This window comes from Mobula birostris, chromosome 9, assembly GCF_030028105.1.
Source record: "Mobula birostris isolate sMobBir1 chromosome 9, sMobBir1.hap1, whole genome shotgun sequence".
In the NCBI taxonomy this organism is placed as follows: domain Eukaryota; kingdom Metazoa; phylum Chordata; class Chondrichthyes; order Myliobatiformes; family Myliobatidae; genus Mobula; species Mobula birostris.
This window is the reverse complement of record NC_092378.1, coordinates 144,731,754-144,750,134: the sequence shown is the minus strand read 5'-3', so window position 1 is coordinate 144,750,134 and position 18,381 is coordinate 144,731,754. Positions and strand designations below refer to the sequence as shown.

The following is an 18,381-nucleotide window of genomic DNA, read 5'->3' as shown; positions in this document are numbered from 1 at the left end:
TCTCATCCCAATATTATTTACCATCCAGACTCTCTCAGACGTTTGTCTATTCTAAGTTACCGCTTTGTTAGGTACACCTGCATGTTAATGCAAATATCTAATCAGCAAATCACGTGGCAGCAACTCAATGCATAAAAGCAAGCAGACATGGTCAAGAGGTTCAGTTGTTATTCAGACCAAACATCAGAATGGGGAAGAAGTAAATGACTTTGACTGTGGAATGATAGTTGGTGCCAGACAGGATGGTTTGAGTATCTCAGAAACTGCTGATCTCTTGGGATTTTCTCACACAACAGGCTTAGAATTTACAGAGAATGGTAGAAAAAAAACAAAAAAAAATCTAATGAGTGGCAGTTCTGTGAGCAAAAACACCTTGTTAATGAGAGAGGTCAGAGGAGAATGGCCAGACTGGTTCAAGCAGACAGGAAGGTGACAGTGACTCAGATAGTCACACGTTACAACAGTGGTGTGCAGAAGAGAACTTCTGAAAGCATGACATGTTGAACATTGGAGTGGATGGGCTACAGCAGCAGAAGACCATGGACATACACATGGTGGCCACTTTTTAGATACAGGGTGTGCCTAATAAAGTGGCCACTATGTGTAGCGTGTAATTGTAATGTGAATTTGGCAGGATTTTCTTGCTCTGAAATCTGTCTGCCTGATCAAGAGATATAAACACAGGTACTATAGTTAAAGGAAGTAATAAGTATGAGTTGAAGGTTCAATAAGTTATGTCACTTAAAATGGTTTTGTTTGTTGAACATGTAAAGACTCGGTTCAATAATAGCCAGAGAGGAAAAGAGTAGAAATCAAGGAACAGATTAATGGTAATAATAACAGCAGCATAGGCGCACAGAATGGTAGAACATTCACCCATTGAGTCCTGCTTTCTCAATGTTAACTTCCATTCGGTCGCTGGGTTCTTGAACCAACCTGCACAATCCTAATCACCAACTCATTACGGCAACTCTTTGGCCAATTTGATCACTTTGCAGTAGAGCTACTAGGACTTGATGTTTCAATCCCTATGATAAGTTGGCGCTCTCGATGTTGGCAGTGGGCTTGGAGTGGTGACAAGGAGGGAGGGTAGGTACGTCATCGGGGTCATCAGGTGGGCACCCTCCTTCTCTGATGTCTTGTTGATAAGCCCACGACATCTCCAGAGGGCTCAATGGCGCTACCTGGCGTCCCAGATACACCCCCCTCAGTTCCATACCCTCCTGTCTTCATCTTGCAGCCCAGTTGTTGTCTTTCCTTTTAATCCAAATCCAATTGCTGCTTTCTTCAGCTGCAACCTATGGACTCACTTTCAAGGACTCTTCATCTCATGGTTTTGACGTTTATTCCTTATTTACTTATTATTATTACTTCTTTATTTTTGTATTTGCACAGTTGGTTGTCTTTTACACACTGGTTGAAAACCCAAGTTGGTGCGGTCTATCATTGATTCTATTATTGTTATTACTCTATTATGGATTTATTGAGTATGCCAGCAAGAAAATAAATCTCAGGGTTATATTTGGTGACATATATGTACTTTGATAATAGATTTACTTTGAACTTTGAACTTGAACTTTGGTCAGCACGTATAACCGTATAACAATTACAGCACGGAAACAGGCCATCTCGGCCTTTCTAGTCCATGCCGAAATCTTACCCTATCCTAGTCCCACCGACCTGCACTCAGCCCATAACCCTTCATTCCTTTCCTGTCCATATATCTATCCAATTTAACTTTAAACGACAACATCAAACCTGCCTCAACCACTTCTGCTGGAAGCTCATTCCACACAGCTACCACTCTCTGAGTAAAGAAATTCCCCCTCATGTTACCCCTAAATTTTTGTCCTTTAACTCACAACCATGTCCTCTTGTTTCAATCTTCCCCACTCTCAATGAAAAAAGTCTAACCACATCAACTCTATCTATACCCCTCATAATTTTAAACACCTCTTTCAAGTCCCCTCTCAACCTTCTACACTCCAAAGAATAAAGACCTAACTTGTTCAACCTTTCTCTGTAACTTAGGAGATGAAACCCAGGCAATATTTTAGTAAACCTCCTCTGTACTCTCTCAATTTTATTGACATCTTTCCTATAATTCGCTGACCAGAACTGTACTCAATACTCCAGATTTGGCCTTACCAATGCCTTATACAAATTCAACATTTCATCCCAACTCCTATACTCAATGCTCTGATTAATAAACGCCAGCAAACCAAAAGCTTTCTTCACCACCCTATCCACATGAGATTCCATCTTCAGGGAACTGTGCACCATTATTCCTAGATCCCTCTGTTCTACAGCATTCCTTAATGCCCTACCATTTACCATCTATGTCCTATTTTGATTAGTTCTACCAAAATGTAGCACCTCACATTTATCAGCATTAAACTCCATCTGCCATCTTTCAGCCCACTCTTCTAACTGTCCTAAATCTCTCTTCAAGTTTTGAAAACCTACCTCATCATCCACAACACCACCTATCTTAGTATCATCTGCATACTTACTAATCCAATTTACCACCCCATCATCCAGATCATTAACATGTATTACGAACAACATTGGACCCAGTACAGATCCCTGAGGCACACCGCTACACACCGCCCTCCAATCTGACACACAGTTATCCACCACTACTCTCTGGCGTCTCCCATCTGAAGGACCCCCTTCCTGGGAGTCCAATTGTATTAACTGCTAACACTAGAGTGATTTTCCTTTTCAATGGCCTTTTTTGTTTACTTATTTCACCTTTTTTTCCCTCCTGATGTGGAGAGTGAAATGATGATCACATTGTTTTATTTCCTCACCAGACAGATCTGTATTCCGGGGCTCTGTTTGTGCAAGTGTGCCTTGGATGGAATCTGTACCTCTCCACAGTCCTGATGCTTGTTGTCACGGCTCTCTACACCATAGCAGGTAACAGTCCATTGAACTAACAGCATGGAATTGCCGGCAAATTAAGAAACGTTCTTTAAATTCCCATTAGTTTTGAGTAATACAATGCGGGCACTGCATGGTGGCGCGACACTGTTTCAGCTCGGGTCGTCAAGTCACTGGGCCGCCGCACGGGACCGCAGAGCTCATGACATTAAGAAGCTGCTCTATAGGCGCATGAAGACACAGGGAATGGTGGAAAAATGGATCAAATGCAGGCAGAAGGGATTTAGTTTAATTTAGATCTGAAGGACACGATGCTGTGCTGTGCTGTTCTTTGTGCATTCTCTGTCACACACGAACAAAGAACAGCACAGTTCCAGAATATCTCTAACTAGAGTTGGCAGCCCTGTGGGAGAAGTTATCTGAGCTTGCCCTAATGCTTAGAGTCAGTAATCTAAGGATATCAATGATTAAAAGCGCTCCACTAATGGTTCACTCCATTCCAAAGCACCTTTTGAATTCAGTCAAGTTGATATCTCCTATGAACAATTGGTGCATTATGTTATAACCAGTCTGCAGCTTTACCCATTTCCAAAGTGCTTTATTTCAATGCTAACAGTGATTGTTTATGCATTTTATGTCCTATTATAAAAACAGATTTTCCAAAGCAATCTCACAATCTGTAATACAATAAAAAGAAAAGAATTACTTCCCCTTCACATTAAAATATTGAACTAAATAACAGTCTCCAATCAGCCACCTGGATCCATTGTTCAAAACGGGTTGCCCCGCCAAATCCATTCCGTGTGTGTGTTTAAGAGATCTAACATACTTGGGTGTGGAATTAATTGAGAGGTGTTTGTTTACTGGTGGTAAAAGCTATTAGATATCTCAATAATTATAAAGCAGAGATAACTAACCCAGAAGGTCCACGGAAAGATATTTGTTGGCACCAATACAGGAAACCACTTACAAGAGAAAATCCACAGATGCTGGAAGTCTGAGCAACACACACAAAATGCTGGAGGAACTCAGCAGGTCAGGCAGCATCTAGGAAAAGAGTAGAGCTGGCATTTCGGACCAAGACCCTTCGGCAGGAAATCACTTCATGGGAATATCAAAGGAATGGGTACAATGTGATTGTGTGGTGGCTAGGATTGTTTGGAAACTCTAAGTGCTCTCCTCTTTATTTTTTATTTGTTTGTTTGTTTATTTATTGGGATACAACACAGAATATGTCCTTTCAGCCTCCCAAGCCATGCTGCCCAGCAGTAACTCAAGTTAATTCTAGCCTGATCATGGGACAATTTACAATGACCAATTAAACTACCAACTATTCGGTCTTTGGACTGTGGGAGGACACCAGAGCACTCAGAGGAAACCCGCATGGTCTCAGGGAGAACGTACAAACTTTTTACCTGCAGCGGCAGGAACTGAACCCAGGCCGCCTGAACTATAAAGCATTTTGCTAACCACAACATGACCATTTAGTCTCTCACTCTGACATCATCTCCTTTGGCTGGATGACAATTTTTGCTGCTCTTTGCTTCTGTGAAGTTCTTTTGATCTTATCAAAGCAATATTTGTTGATCGTACATGAACATAAAGAATGTCAAAAAGTAGGCCATTCAGCCTATCGAGAGATTGTTACCGTTTACTTTTTTAGATTTAGATTTAGGTTTAGAGGTAGAGGTTTTTAAGATCAGCAACCATGATATATGAAAACTGATGGTGATTTAATTCAATGCATATCTGAATCCAAGTACAAATTATGAGAGCACGAGTTTGGATAGATTGGGAAAGTAATTAAAGATAAGACAACAAAACACATTGTAAGGGTTATGATGTAAGAAAGTCAAAGGTCATGTAACACAAGAACAGGCCCTTTGTTCCATTGAGTCCGTGCTGATCATTAACCATTCCTTTACAGAAATCCTACATTAATCCCAGTTTATATTCTCGCTAAAGTCTCATCAATCTCCCCATCCCTAAATTCCACCTCTCACTTACACACTTGGGAACATTTAAAGCAGCTATTTAATCTTGGCAGAGGCTGAGGGGAGATATGATAGATGTTTATAAATTTACGACAGGCATAGATAGAGTAGACAGCATCTTTGTCCTAGGGTTGAAATGTGTAATACCAGAGGGCATGTGTTTAAATGGGTGATGGGGTGGAGATATGTCTGCCTACCAAAGGAGGTGTAAGGCACTCCCCTCTGCTAGCCTGTATATCAAACCTTGGGCAAGGTGCACCTCCTGCCTAGCCCCCCTCCACCACCCCCTATCAGGGTCACATGAAGCCACGGGAGCAGGTGGTGGATGGTCATATGAGTCCTGGTTATGCGACCACTGACGCCAGACAGACAATCTCCAAAAAGTATTGATAATGGCTGGGGTCACCCGTCTTGTAAAGGCACTGCCCAGATGAAGGCAATGGCAAACTACTTCTATAGAGAAATTTGCCAAGGACAATCATGGTCATTGATAAGACCATGATTGCCCATGTCATATGACATGGTACGTAATGATAATGCTGATGATGCATTTAAGGTGAGGGGAGGTAATTTCAGAAGAGATGTGAGGGGTACGTTTTTACACAGAGAGTTTTGGGTGCCTGGAATGCACTGCCTAGGGTGGTGGTAGAGGCAGATACATGAGGGATGTTTAAGAGACATTTAGATAGGCACATGAATGTGGGGCAAATGGAAGGATGTAGACATTGTGGCGGCAAAAGTGATTGATTTCATTGCCCATTTGATTACTAATTTAATTGGTTTGCCATAACACAGAGGGTTCCTGTGCTGTACTGTTCTATGTTCTATCATAACATCTATCAACATCTTTAGGATGTGGGAGGAAATTGAAGCACCCAGGCGAAACCCAAGCAGTCAATAGGGAAAACGTGCAAACTCCACATAGACAGCACCCAAGGTGAGGATTGATTGAACCTGAGTCTCTGGCACTGTGAAGCAGTGCCTCTACTCAACGTGCTACTGTGCTCCACTACATTTTAGAGGAGGGGAAGGTCATGTAGAATCCTTGGATAGACTAGTGAGAATGATTAAAAACAGACTTGACAGTCTTTATTTATGTACAGTTTTTCTTAGATTCTGTTGTAGTTCTTTATTTTCCTGTAAATGTCTACAAAAAGTGAATCTCAAGATAGTATATGGTGACATGAAAGTACTTTGACTTTGACTTTAAAAGGTTTTTGTAGACATCTAAATTCTGGAATTAAATGCATCTGTGTTGATCCCTATCATATGTTTTCAGAGTAAGGAATATGAATAGATCTCAGCGTGAACTGGAAATAATTTTTTTTTAAGTATCAGAAAATTAATAAAGATAGAGCAAACTCCTAGGTTCCTGGATAGGAGAGGATGTGGGCCAAATGCAAGCAACTAAGCCAAGTTCAGGAAGGCACCTTAATCTAGAAGAGCTGGGTTGAAGGCCCTGACTCAGATCTGTACATCTCCATAAGTTGGGTGTTTCCAACCTTTTCAGTTTTGTACGATCTCCAAGAGCTACGGAATATACTCCCTGTCATGCCTACTCTTACACTCTTTCAATGTTTAAGGTCAATCCCTATCATCTCCTCCATCCTGGAAACCACCCGTGAGGTCTGAATCAAGCTTATTATCACTGACATGTCGTGAAAATTGATGTTTTGCGGCAGCAGTACAGCGCAAAGCATAAAATTTCTATGTTACGATCAGAAATATATATATAAAGTAAATAAGTAGTGCAAAAGAAAAGCATAAAATGAGGGAGTGTTCATGGATTCATGGTCCAACCTGATGGCAGAGGGGAAGAAGCTGTTGCAACAACGTTGAGTGTGTCTCTTTAGCACCCTACACCTCCTCCCTGATGGTAGCAATGTGATGAGGCACGTGCTGGATGGTGAGGCCCTTAATGATGGATGCCACCTATTTAAGTCATCACCTTTTGAAGATGTCCTTGATTGTGGGGAGGCTAGTGCCCGCGATGGAGATGAGTCTACAACCCTCTACAGCTCTGAGTGACATCCGCACCTCAGATAGTGCAGTGACGAGGTCCTGCCCCTGAAAATAAATCCACCTTGCGCCCTGTAACAGCTGGAACTCACTTTAACAGTTTTTTAAAATGCTGTGGCATTTAAAGGCTGAGGGTGACCTTACGGTTTGTTTGTTAAGTACCGTGTCGTATGACATAGGCAATCATGGTCTTTCCATGACCATGATGGTTCTTCGCAAATATTTCTATAGAAGTGGTTTGCTATTGCCTTCTTCTGGGCAGTGTCTTTACAAGATGGGTGACCCCAGAGATTATCCATACTCTTCAGAGATTGTTTGCCTGGCATCAGTGGTCGCCTAACCAGGACTTGTGATATGCACCGGCTGCTCATACGACCATCCACCACCTCCTCCCATGGGTTCACGTGACCCTGATCAGGGGGTTAAACAGGTGCTACAGCTTGTCCAAGGGTGACCTGCAGGCTAGTGGAGGGAAGAAACACCTTACACCCCGCCACCAAGATAGAGGCATATAAAATCATGGTGAATAGATAATGTTCACAGTCAGTTTTCCCCCAGGGTAGGTGAGACTAAAATTGAAAGGCATAAATCTGAGGTGAGAGGGTTTGGTTTGCCGGGAGCTGTACCATCAATTTGAGGGACATGTCTTGGACTATATACATATGTTTTTGCTCACAATTTTGAAAGTGCTGTGTATGTTTAGCACCTTGGCCCCTGAGGCACACAGTTTCATTCACCTGTATTCATGTATGGTTGAAAGATAATTAAACTTGATTTGATTTGGTAAGGGGGACCTGAGGGGCAACTTTTCCACATGGAGGGTTTTGAGAACATAACATAGATTTCCAGAGATGGGTACAAATGCAACACATGAAAGACATTAGACAGGTGCTTGGACAGGAAATGTTGAGTAGGATATGGGCCAATTTCAGGCAACTGGGGTAAAGCCAATTTGTCAAACTGCTCAGCACGTATGGGTTTGACAAAAGGCCTGCTGCCGTGCTGCTATGAAAGCCATGTTCGTGAGAGCCAGGTAAACCAAAACAATTCCAATATGCAAACATTTTTAATACTCTCCAAATGCATTAATATTTAAAAGGATTACATTAAGACATAATAGTCACTGTGTAAAAGGAAGGGTGTGGAAGCTTTAGAAAGAGTGCAGATAAAGTTCACCAAGACATTGCCTGGATTAGAGAGTATCAGCAATAAGGAAAGGCTGGATGAACATCGATTGTTTTCTCTCGAGCAGGGGCCTGTAATCTGAAGTCCACTGACCCGTTGCTTAACGGGATTGGGCCATGGCATAAAAAGGTTCTCACTAGAGCCTCTCGGAGGACTTGGCTCTTGGGCTAGGTTTAATCAACGTGATTTGTGGACCGGGCTCTGTAGCTCACGTTATGATATGTTTCCGCTTTCTGGTTGCTCCTTTCTTGTTGCTATTTTGGTGTGATTCTGATCATGGTGCATTGGCTCTGCAGCCTGTGGTCAACGAACAACACAGCGCCAGACTGAACCGAACTGAACTGAGCCGAAACTGAACATTCCTGGACTGTTTTGGTGACTTTGTGGTTTGATGTTTTTTATTCTGCATTTATCGCTCATTTATTTGTCCTGCCAATTGTGAAATTTGGTCTTTTTTTTTTACGTGTTGGGGGTTTGATGTTTTCCATGGTTTTCTTTGTTTCTTGGCTGTCTGTGCGGAAGATGAATCCCAGGGTTGTATGCTGGATACATACTTCGATCATGAATGTGTTTTGAATCCTTGAGTGTCGGAGGCTGAGGGACAACCGGATAGAGGTTTATAAAATTATGAGGGGCATGGATAGGGTAGATGGTGTCTTTTTACCAGGGTGGAAATGCCACATTCTCAGGTGATGGGTTTAAAGGAGATGTCGAGAACAAGCCTTTTTTAAACAGACAGTGGTGAGTGCCTGGAACAAGTGGTTGAAGCAGATCCAACAGTGGTGATTAATAGGCACTTCGAGGCAAGAGGCATGAACGTGAAGGGAATGGTGGGTCATCATTATGTGCAGTAGGCTGCAGTTAGTTTAACTCAGCATCATGTTTGAAAGGGCCTGTCCAGTGGCGAATTGTTCAATGTTGTTTGTAATGGGAGCCACGGTAGATTAGCATTAGGGAGACACTGTTACAGCTTGGTGCGTCAGAGTTCGAAGTTCAATTCCGGCACTGTCTGTAAGAAGTTCGTACATCCTTCCCGTGACTGCGTAGTTTTCCTCTGGGTGCTCCAGTTTCCTCCCACATTCCCAAGCCGTACCAGTCAGTGGGTTAATTGGTCATTGTAAATTGTCCTGTGATTAGGCCAGGATTAAATAGGTGGGGTGCTGGTTGGTGTGGCTCGTTGAACTGGAAGGGCCTGTTCTGCACTGTGTGTCTAAATAAATAAAATAAATAAGTAACGGTTTAAAAATTCGCCTTGGCACTTGCTTTCTACTCCCTGACTGAGTTATCCCCATTGAAGTTAAGCAAAAGAAAATCTGCGGATGCTGGAAATCCTGGCAACACACGCAAAATGCTGGAGGGACTAACCAGGCCAGGCAGCGTCTATAGAAAAGAGTGTAATCGACGTTTGGGGCCGAGACCCTTCATCAGGACTGGAGAAAGAAAAGATAAGGAGTCAGTGATAGAAGATAGGGGAGGGGAGGAAGAAACACAAGGTGATAAGTGAAATTGGGAGGGGAAGGGGAGAAGTAAAGAGCTAGGAAGTTGATTGGTGAAAGAGATACAGGGCCGGAGGAGCACTTTAATTCCACATCCCCATTCCCATTCTGACATCAATCCACGCCCTCCTCTACTGGTGTAATGAGGCCACATTCAGTTTGGAGGAGCAACACCTTATGTTCCATCTGGTTAGCCTCCACCCTGATTTCTCGCACTCTCCCCCCTACCCCCACCTTCTTCACCATTCCCCATTCCCACTTCCCTCTCACCTGATCTCCTTGCCTGCTGAAAACCTCCCTCTGGTGTCTTTCTTCCATGGCCTATCCTCACCTATCAGATTGCCCCTTCTCCAGCCCTGTATCTCTTTCACCAATCACCTTCCCAGCTCTTTACTTCAGCCCTCCCCCCTCCCGGTTTCACCAATCACCTTGTGTTTCTTCCTCCCCTCCCCCCACCTTCTAACTCTGACCCCTCATCTTGTTTCCTCCAGTCCCGATGAAGGGTCTCAGCCCAAAACTCGACTGAAATCTTTTCCATAGACGCTGCCCGGCCTGCTGAGTTCCTCCAGCGTTTTGTGTGTGTCCCATTGAAGTTAATATGGCTGCATGGTAAGTCTATCAGAAACAAGAAAAGGTTTAGGTTGAGAAGAAGGCGTTTTAAAGAGAATCTGAGGGGGCACGTGTTGGACACGTGGCCAAGTGGTTAAGGCGTTCGTCCAGTGATCTTAAGGTTTTTAGTTCAAGCCTCAGCTGTGGCAGCATGTTTGTGCCCTTGAGCAAGGCACTTAACCACACATATTGTTCTAGTGTCAGTGCGAGGAGTGGCACCCCACACAGACTTCCAATCTGCACCTTGTACGGCATGAAAATGCCCGATGCAGGCCTCTCATGGTCTGAGTCGACGTTCACTCCCTCCCCTCCCTCCTGAGGGGGCAGCAGTTAGTAAAATACAACTTGGTTTCAATTCTGCTGTTGTCTGTAAGTTGTTTGTGTGGCTTTCCCTATTTCCGCGTGGATTTCCCCCGGATGCTCCGGTGACCTCCCACATTTCGAAGATGTACCGGTTAGCAGCGTGTGATTGGGTGGCATGGGCTCACTGGGTCAGAAGAGTCTGTCATCATGATATACAGTATTGAGCAAATGTCTTGGGTATATGGGTAGCTAGGGTGTCTAAGACTTTTGCACAGTACTGTATTTGTTAATCTGAAGCGGAAAGCAAATTTGTAAATCAGGCGGGAGCAAAAGATTTTGGGAATGGTGAGGGTGGAGTGCAGTGGGAGGGGTGTGGAACAGGCAGCAAAGGAGTGCCAGGGACACTGGGGGTGGAAGTTGGCTGGTTTCGGGTGTAGACACACCTAGCTCTGAGACATCATGCAAGGTTATTTGATTTCAAACAATTGATTTATTGATCATTACAGAATGTCTCTCTGGTGTTTCCCACTCCATCCCCTTTCCCTTCCCCTTTTCCCAACCATGATTCCCCTCTCCCTGCCCCCTTCCCACTCTCAGTCCACCATAGAGACCCCGATCAGAATCAGGTTTATCATCATCACAGCAGCAGCAGTGCAGTGCGATACATAAAATTACTACAGTACTATGCAAAAGCCTTGGGCACCCTGGCTACTTATATAACCAGGGTGTTGGCCCAAAACGTCTACTCATTTCCATAGACGCTGCCTAACCTGCGAAGTTCCTCCAGCATTTTGTGTGTGTTGCTTTGGATTTCCAGCACTGCAGATTTTCTCATGTTTGAAATAAAAGCATAGACTATTTTCTAAGTGGAGAGAAAATTCAAAAATCTAAGGTGCAAAGGGACTTGGGAGTCCTTGTGCAGGATTCCGTAAAGGTTAATTTGCAGGTTAAGTAGGTGGTGAGAAAGGCAAATGCGATGTTAGTATTGATTTTTCAGAGGACTAGAATATAAAAACAAGGATGTAATGTTGAGGCTTTATAAGGCACTAGTGAGACCTCACTTGGACTATCGTGAGCAGTTTTGGGCCCCTCGTCTATGAAAGGAGGTGCTGACATTGAGAGGGTTCAAAGGATGTACACAAACATGATTCTGGGATTAAAAGGCTTGTCCTATGAAGACCATTTGATTGTTCTGGGCCTGTGTTCATTAGAATTCAGAAGACAGAGTAGATGTGGACAGGATATTTCCTCTGGTGGGGTGGGGGTGGGGGGAGGAAGATCTAAGACCAGAGGACACATGCTCGGAATAGAGGGGTGTCCTTTTAGAACAGAAATGAGGAGGAATTTCTTTAGCCAGAGCGGTGAATTTGTGTTTATCACCACAGGCGGCTGTGGAGGCCAAGTCATTGGGTATAATTAAGACAGAAATTGATAGATTCTTGATTAGTCAGAGTATGAAGGGATACCGGAAAAAATCTGGAAAATGGGGCTGAGAGGAAGAATTAGATCAGCCATGATGAAATGATGGAGCAGACTCAATGGGCCAAATGACCTAATTCTTCTCCTTTATCATATGGTCTTATGGCTGCTGTGCTATACCACACCATGAGCTGCTGAACGATCTGAGAGACATTCTCTGCTGTGTAACGCTGAGAGTTCCCAGCAAGGCTGGGCCCTCAGAACTGAATTCAAGCCTCTGAAGCTGATAGTAAATCCCAGCCTCTTGTGGTTAACACCATGCGTACAGAATCCTGAGCCTTACCACATTCCAAATGGGGATATGCTGGTAGTTCCAATCAGGATCTCTAGGCACAGTTAGCAACATGTGGCATGACATCTTGGTATTTTTTAAAAGATTACTTAATCTCAATGACATTATTTGATTTGTCCGTGTAAACAATAACGTTAAAAGGGACATTGATACGAGTGAACCTGTAGAGCAATACGCTGACGCAGTGGGACCAGTCTCTACATGTTGGATATTTTCTGGTTTGGGATGTTCGTATGAAGCTAAAAAAGTTTTGTTTATTACTGACGTGCCAAAGCTAATTGGTCCACCCAAAATAATTGTAGCATTTTGCATCCAAGCGACATGGCATGTAGAAAATTAACACACCCAAAGGAGAGCTGTGGAGTATCTGAAGACATCCTGAAAGCACTTTGGAGCCAAGTTGTCTCAACTTTGGTAAATACAATGACCAGGTTTCCACATCACAAGAACTCGCAAAAAGAAATTAAACGAAGTTGAAAGTAAATTTATTACCCAACTACGTACATGTTCTAAGTTCAAATTTCAATGTAAGTTTTATTATCAAAGTACATATATGTCACCATATACAACCCTGAGAATCATCTTCTTGCAGGCATACTCAGCAAATCTATAGCACACTAACTGTAACAAGATCAATGAAAGATCAACCAGAGTGCAGAAGATGTCAAACGTGCAAATGCAAATATAAATAAATAGTAATAAATATCAAAATAAAGAGTCCTTGAAAGTGAATCCATTGGTTGTGGGAACATTTCAATGATGAGGCAAGTGAGTGTAGATATCCACTTTCCTTCAAAAGCCTGCTACTTGAGAGGTGGTAACTGTTCTTGAACCTGCTGGCGTGAATCCTGAGGCTCCTGCACCTTCTACCTGATGGCAGCAGCGAGAAGAGAGCATGGCCTAAGGTAGAAGGAGATGAGTTATTAACCTCAAACTTCCTGCAGAATCACTCAAAGAGTTTGAACTGCACGTGCATGTAACGAGAGCTGTATCATACCTTAGGCCACAAACTTATCAATCACCCCTGCTGTGGACCACTTCTACAAAGATGGGATCCGTATGCTCCACGACCGCTGGACTAAGTGTGTACATGTAGGAGGGGACTATGTTGAAAAATAAATGTGCTAGGTTCTCTGAAATCGACTCCTTCTACCTTAGGCCATGAACTTATCAATCACCCCTCCTATATATAAAAGTGTGAGGGTTCTCGATAAGATGAATAGTCACAGTGTGGGTGATTCTGTAGCTAAAGGAGAGATTTAGAGTGAGTGTGGAAAGATTTGAAAAGGGCCTCAGGGGAAAACTTCTCATCAGAAAATTTTGGGTAAATAGAACGAGCTGCAGAAACGGGTACAGCTACAACATTTAGACAGGGACATGGATATAAAAGATTAAGAGGGAGGTGGGACAAACGCAGGCAATGGGTTAATCTCAGGCAGACATTTTGGTCAGCACAGACAAGTTGGACCAAAAGGACAGATTCCATGGTTTATAGTTCAATGACTCTCCTGCTTCTTAAGTTTTGTAACTTCAAAACATTAAACTAATTCAAAGAAACTCAGCAAGTCCAAAACTACGGAAGAAAAAATCTGCAGATGCTGGAAATCCAAGCAACAGACACAAATTGCTGGAGGAACTCAGCAGGCCAGGCAGCATCTATGGAAAAAAAAGTACAGTTGACATTTTGGGCTGAGATCCTGCCGAAGGGTTTTGGCCTGAAACATCGACGGTACTTTTTTCCATAGATGCTGCCTGGCTTGCTGAGTTCCTCCAGCATTTTGTGGGTGTGGTTCAAGTTTACCTTTAGCGAGGTGCACACGAATTATGTGGTAGCGTGATGATGTCAGCAATAAATATATTTTACATAGATTATTAGATTATGAGGACACGCAGTCCTCTTTTATTGTCATTTAGTAATGCATGCATTAAGAAATGATACAGTGTTCCTCCAGAATGATATTACAGAAACACAAGACAAACCAAGACTGAAAAACTGACAAAAACCACATAATTATAACATATAGTTACAACAGTGCAAGGCAATACTGTAATTTGATAAAGAACAGACCATGGGCACGGTAAAAAAAAGTCTCAAAGTCTCTCGAAAGTCCCATCATCTCACGCAGACAGTAGAAGGAAGAAAAACTCTCCCTGCCAGGAGCTTCCAGCGCCACCATCTTGCCGATGCAGTACCCTGGAAGCACCCGACCACAGCTGACTCTTGAGTTCGTCCGAAAACTTCGAGCCTCCGACCAGCCCTCCGACACCAAGCACCGAGCACCATCTCTGCCGAGCGCTTCGACCCCAACCTCGGCAACAAGCAATAGGCAAAACTGAGGATTTGGGGCCTTTCCCTCTGGAGATTCTCAATCGCACAGTAGCAGCGGCAGCAAAGCGGGCATTTCAGAAGTTTCTCCAGATGTTTCTCCGTGCTTCTCACGTCCGTCTCCATCAAATCAGGATTGTGCACGGTACCTAATTACAAATATGATATCATTTCGGAGCGGCCGCACACGCTGCGTCACGCTGCCACCTTCTCCTCCCCCCTCCCATATAACCTTGAAGCAGAGAAAGGATGGTAGGGTAAAAGGACTATGGTGTACAAAGGATGCAGAAAATCTAGTTAAGAAGAAAAGAAAAGCTTACGAAAGTTTCAAGAAACTAGGTACTGTTAGAGCTCTAGAAAATTACAAGGGTGCCAGGAAGGAGCTCAAGAATGAAATTAGGAGAGCTCGAAGAGGCCATGAGAAGGCCTTGGTGAGCAGGATTAAGGAAAACCCTAAGGCATTCTACAAGTATGTGAAGGGCAAAATGGTGAGCGATGTGAGAATAGGACCAATCAGGAGTGAGAGTGGAAACATGTGTGTTGAGTCAGAGAAGGTAGCAGAGGTACTTAATGAATACTTTGCTTCAGTATTCACTAGCAAAAAGGACCTTGGCAATTGTGGGGATGACTTACAGCACACTGGCACGCTCGAGTGTATAGACATTAAGAAAGAGGATGTGCTGGAGCTTTTGAAAGGTATTAAGTTAGATAAGTCACCGGGACTGGATCAGATATACCCCAGGCTACTGTGGGAAGCGAGGGAGGAGATTGCTAAGCCTCGAGCGATAATCTTTGCATCATCAATAGGGATGGGAGAAGTACCAGAGGATTGGAAGGTTGCAAACGTTGTTCCCTTGTTCAAGAAAGGGAGAACAGATAACCCAGGACATTATAGACCAGTGAGTCTGACTTCAGAGGTGGACAAGTTGTTGGAGTAGATCCTGAGAGGGAGGATTTATGAGAATTTGGAGAGACATAATCTGATTAGGGATAGTCAGCATGGCTTTGTCAAGGGCAGCTCATGCCTTATGAACCTGATTAAATTATTTGAGGATGTAACAAAACGCATTGATGAAGGTAGAGCAGTGGATACAGAGATATGGATTTCAGTAAGGCGTTTGATAAGGTTCCCCGTGCGAGGCTCATTTAGAAAGTAATGAGGCATTGGACCAAGGAGACCTTGTTTTGTGGATCCAGAAATGGCTTGCCCACAGAAGGCAAAAGGTGGTGGTGGTTGGTTCATACTCTGCGTGGAGGACAGAGACAGTGTTCCGCAGGGATCTGTTCTGGGATTCCTCCTCTTCGTGATTTTTATATATGATCTGGATGAGGAAGTAGAAGGGTGGGTTAGTAAATTTGCTGATGACACAAAAGTTGGGGTGTTGTGGATAATCTGGAGAGTTGTCAAAGGTTACAGCGGGACATTGATAGAATGCAAAACTGGGCTAAGAAGTGGCAGATGGAGTTCAAACCAGGTAAGTGTAAAGTGGCTCATTTTGGTAGGTCAGATTTGAAGACAGAATATAATATTAATGGTAAGACTCTTGGCAGTGTGGAGGATCAGTGAGATCTTGGGGTCCATGTCCATAGGACACTCAAAGCTGCTGCACAGGTTGACTGTGTTGTTAAGAAGGCGTATGGTGTGTTGGCATTCATTGACCAGGGGATTGAGTTCAAGAGCCGTGAGGTAATGTTACAGCTATATAAGACCTTAGTTAGACCCCACTTGGAGTACTGTGTTCAGTTCTGGTCACCTCATTACAGGAAGAATATGGATACTATAGAGATAGTGCAGAGGAGATTTACAAGGATGTTGCCTGGATTGGGGAGCATGCCTTACGAGAATAGGTTGAGTGAACTTGGTCTTTTCTCCTTGGAGCGACGGAGGATGAGAGGTGACCTGATAGAGGTGTATCAGATGATGAGAGGCATTGATCGTGTGGATAGTCAGAGGCTATTTCACGGGCTTGAATGGCTAACACGAGGGGGCGTAGGTTTAAGGTGCTTAGAAGTAGGTACTAGGGGAATGTCAGAGGTAAATTTTTTACACAGAGAGTGATGGATGTGTGGAATGCACCACTGGCAGCAGTGGTGGAGACAGATACAAGAGTGTCTTTTAAGAGACTCTTAGATAGGTACGCGGTCCTTAGAAAAATAAAGGGCTATGCGCTAGGGAAATTCTAGGCAGCTTCTAGAGTAGGTTACATGGTCAGCACGACATTGTGGGCCAAAGGGTCTGTAATGTGCTGTAGATTTTCTACGTTTCTAAGTAACCCGTAATGAATTGAGGAATTGAGGAAAACTTTTTCACCTGGAGAGTTGTGGATCTGTGGAATGCTCTGTCTCAGAAGGCAGTGGAGGCCAATTCTCTGGATGCTTTCAAGAGAGAGATAAATAGAGCCCTTAAAGATAGTGGAGTCAAAGGATATGGGGAGAAGGCAGGAAAAGGGTACTGATTGTGGATGATCAGCCATGATCACAGTGAATGACGGTGCTGGCTCGAAGGGCCAAATGGCCTACTCCTGCACCTATTGTCTGTTGCCCATTGTCTATTGTGAATTATTTAAATACCAAGAATGCTTAATCAACCAATATATCTACAAGATTACTCAAATATAACTGAAATATTAAATACACTACACTGTTCATTGGTAATGATATAGCTCAAGACTGAGGCCCACACTTTACAGGTTAGATTCTTAAGTTATTACACAATTTGCAGTCTGCACTTTTAGCCAACAAGCCTGCAAATCAGGTATGCGTCAGTCAGCTGGCCTGCATTCATTTTCACTCAAGGGTGGAAGTGTGGTTGAGATGGAGAGCACTGATGTCCAGATAAATTGGAGACACCTCCTCAAAAAATGCTCTGCCTTCTGTGCCTTTGTTTTGATGACAAGCACACCCACTCCTTTCCCCGATGTCAGCAGCCTTGTGGTTAGCAAGCGTGAAAGATCATGACACTCAGATTACCAGATAATCACCTGATGGCATCCTTAAATACTTTCGCAGTTCATGATTTATTAGGTCCCGAGGAAGGTGACAACTGAGGTAATGTTACCATAGCAACGAGGGTTAGATTCAGGGCCTTGATGAACAGGTACAACACTCTTGAATAAACCATTCAGTAAATTATGCAAAGTGGGTCTGAAAATTACCTGCAATCTTTGTTTATTTTATTTAACGTTTGCTTTGGTTCCTTTTTTTCATTCCTTCAGTATCTATCTGAAAATTTATGTCAGTTTATAAAGACTGCTGAAGACTTTCTCATGCTTTGGTGTGGCTTAGAAGAACCCTTCTAATTTAGTTTGGTGGAAGACTGTCAAATTCAAACACCTGGCAAACTCAGAACCTGCAACCTCTTTGTATCATTTGTTTTAATAGAAAGTTTAGCTTTATTTGCCAAATGTACATCAAAACTTATGATGAAATACACACAAAATGCTGGAGGAACTCAGCACCTATGGAAAAGAGTACAGTCAACATTTCGGGCTGAAGTATGTCGTTTGCATCCACAACCAACGTCGTCTGAGGATTACGCTGGGTGTAGCCTGCAAGTGTTTTTGGCACCTACATAGCAAGTGTCGAAACCTATCGAATATTGAAAGGCCTGGATATAATGGACATGGAGAGGATGTTTCCTATTGTGGGGAGTCTACAAAAGAGGACACAGACTCAGAAGGGAAGGAAGTTCCTTTACAAGTCCATGCTTTTTCTGTATTTCATGGCTATCTGGAGAAGAAGAATATCAGAGTTGTTTTGTACAGGCAAATTTTGACAGTAAAATGAACCTTT

At 43.3% G+C, this 18,381-nt stretch overlaps 1 protein-coding gene across 1 annotated transcript in view; it reads left to right on the top strand.

The window, feature by feature from the left end:
- Positions 1–18,381, top strand: part of LOC140203157 (sodium/mannose cotransporter SLC5A10-like) — a 192,052-nt gene that overhangs the window by 48,376 nt on the left and 125,295 nt on the right. Inside the window, exon 6 of the mRNA XM_072269046.1 lies at positions 2,817–2,922. Coding sequence (XP_072125147.1) covers positions 2,817–2,922 — 106 coding nt within the window. The remainder of the gene's footprint in view (positions 1–2,816; positions 2,923–18,381) is intronic.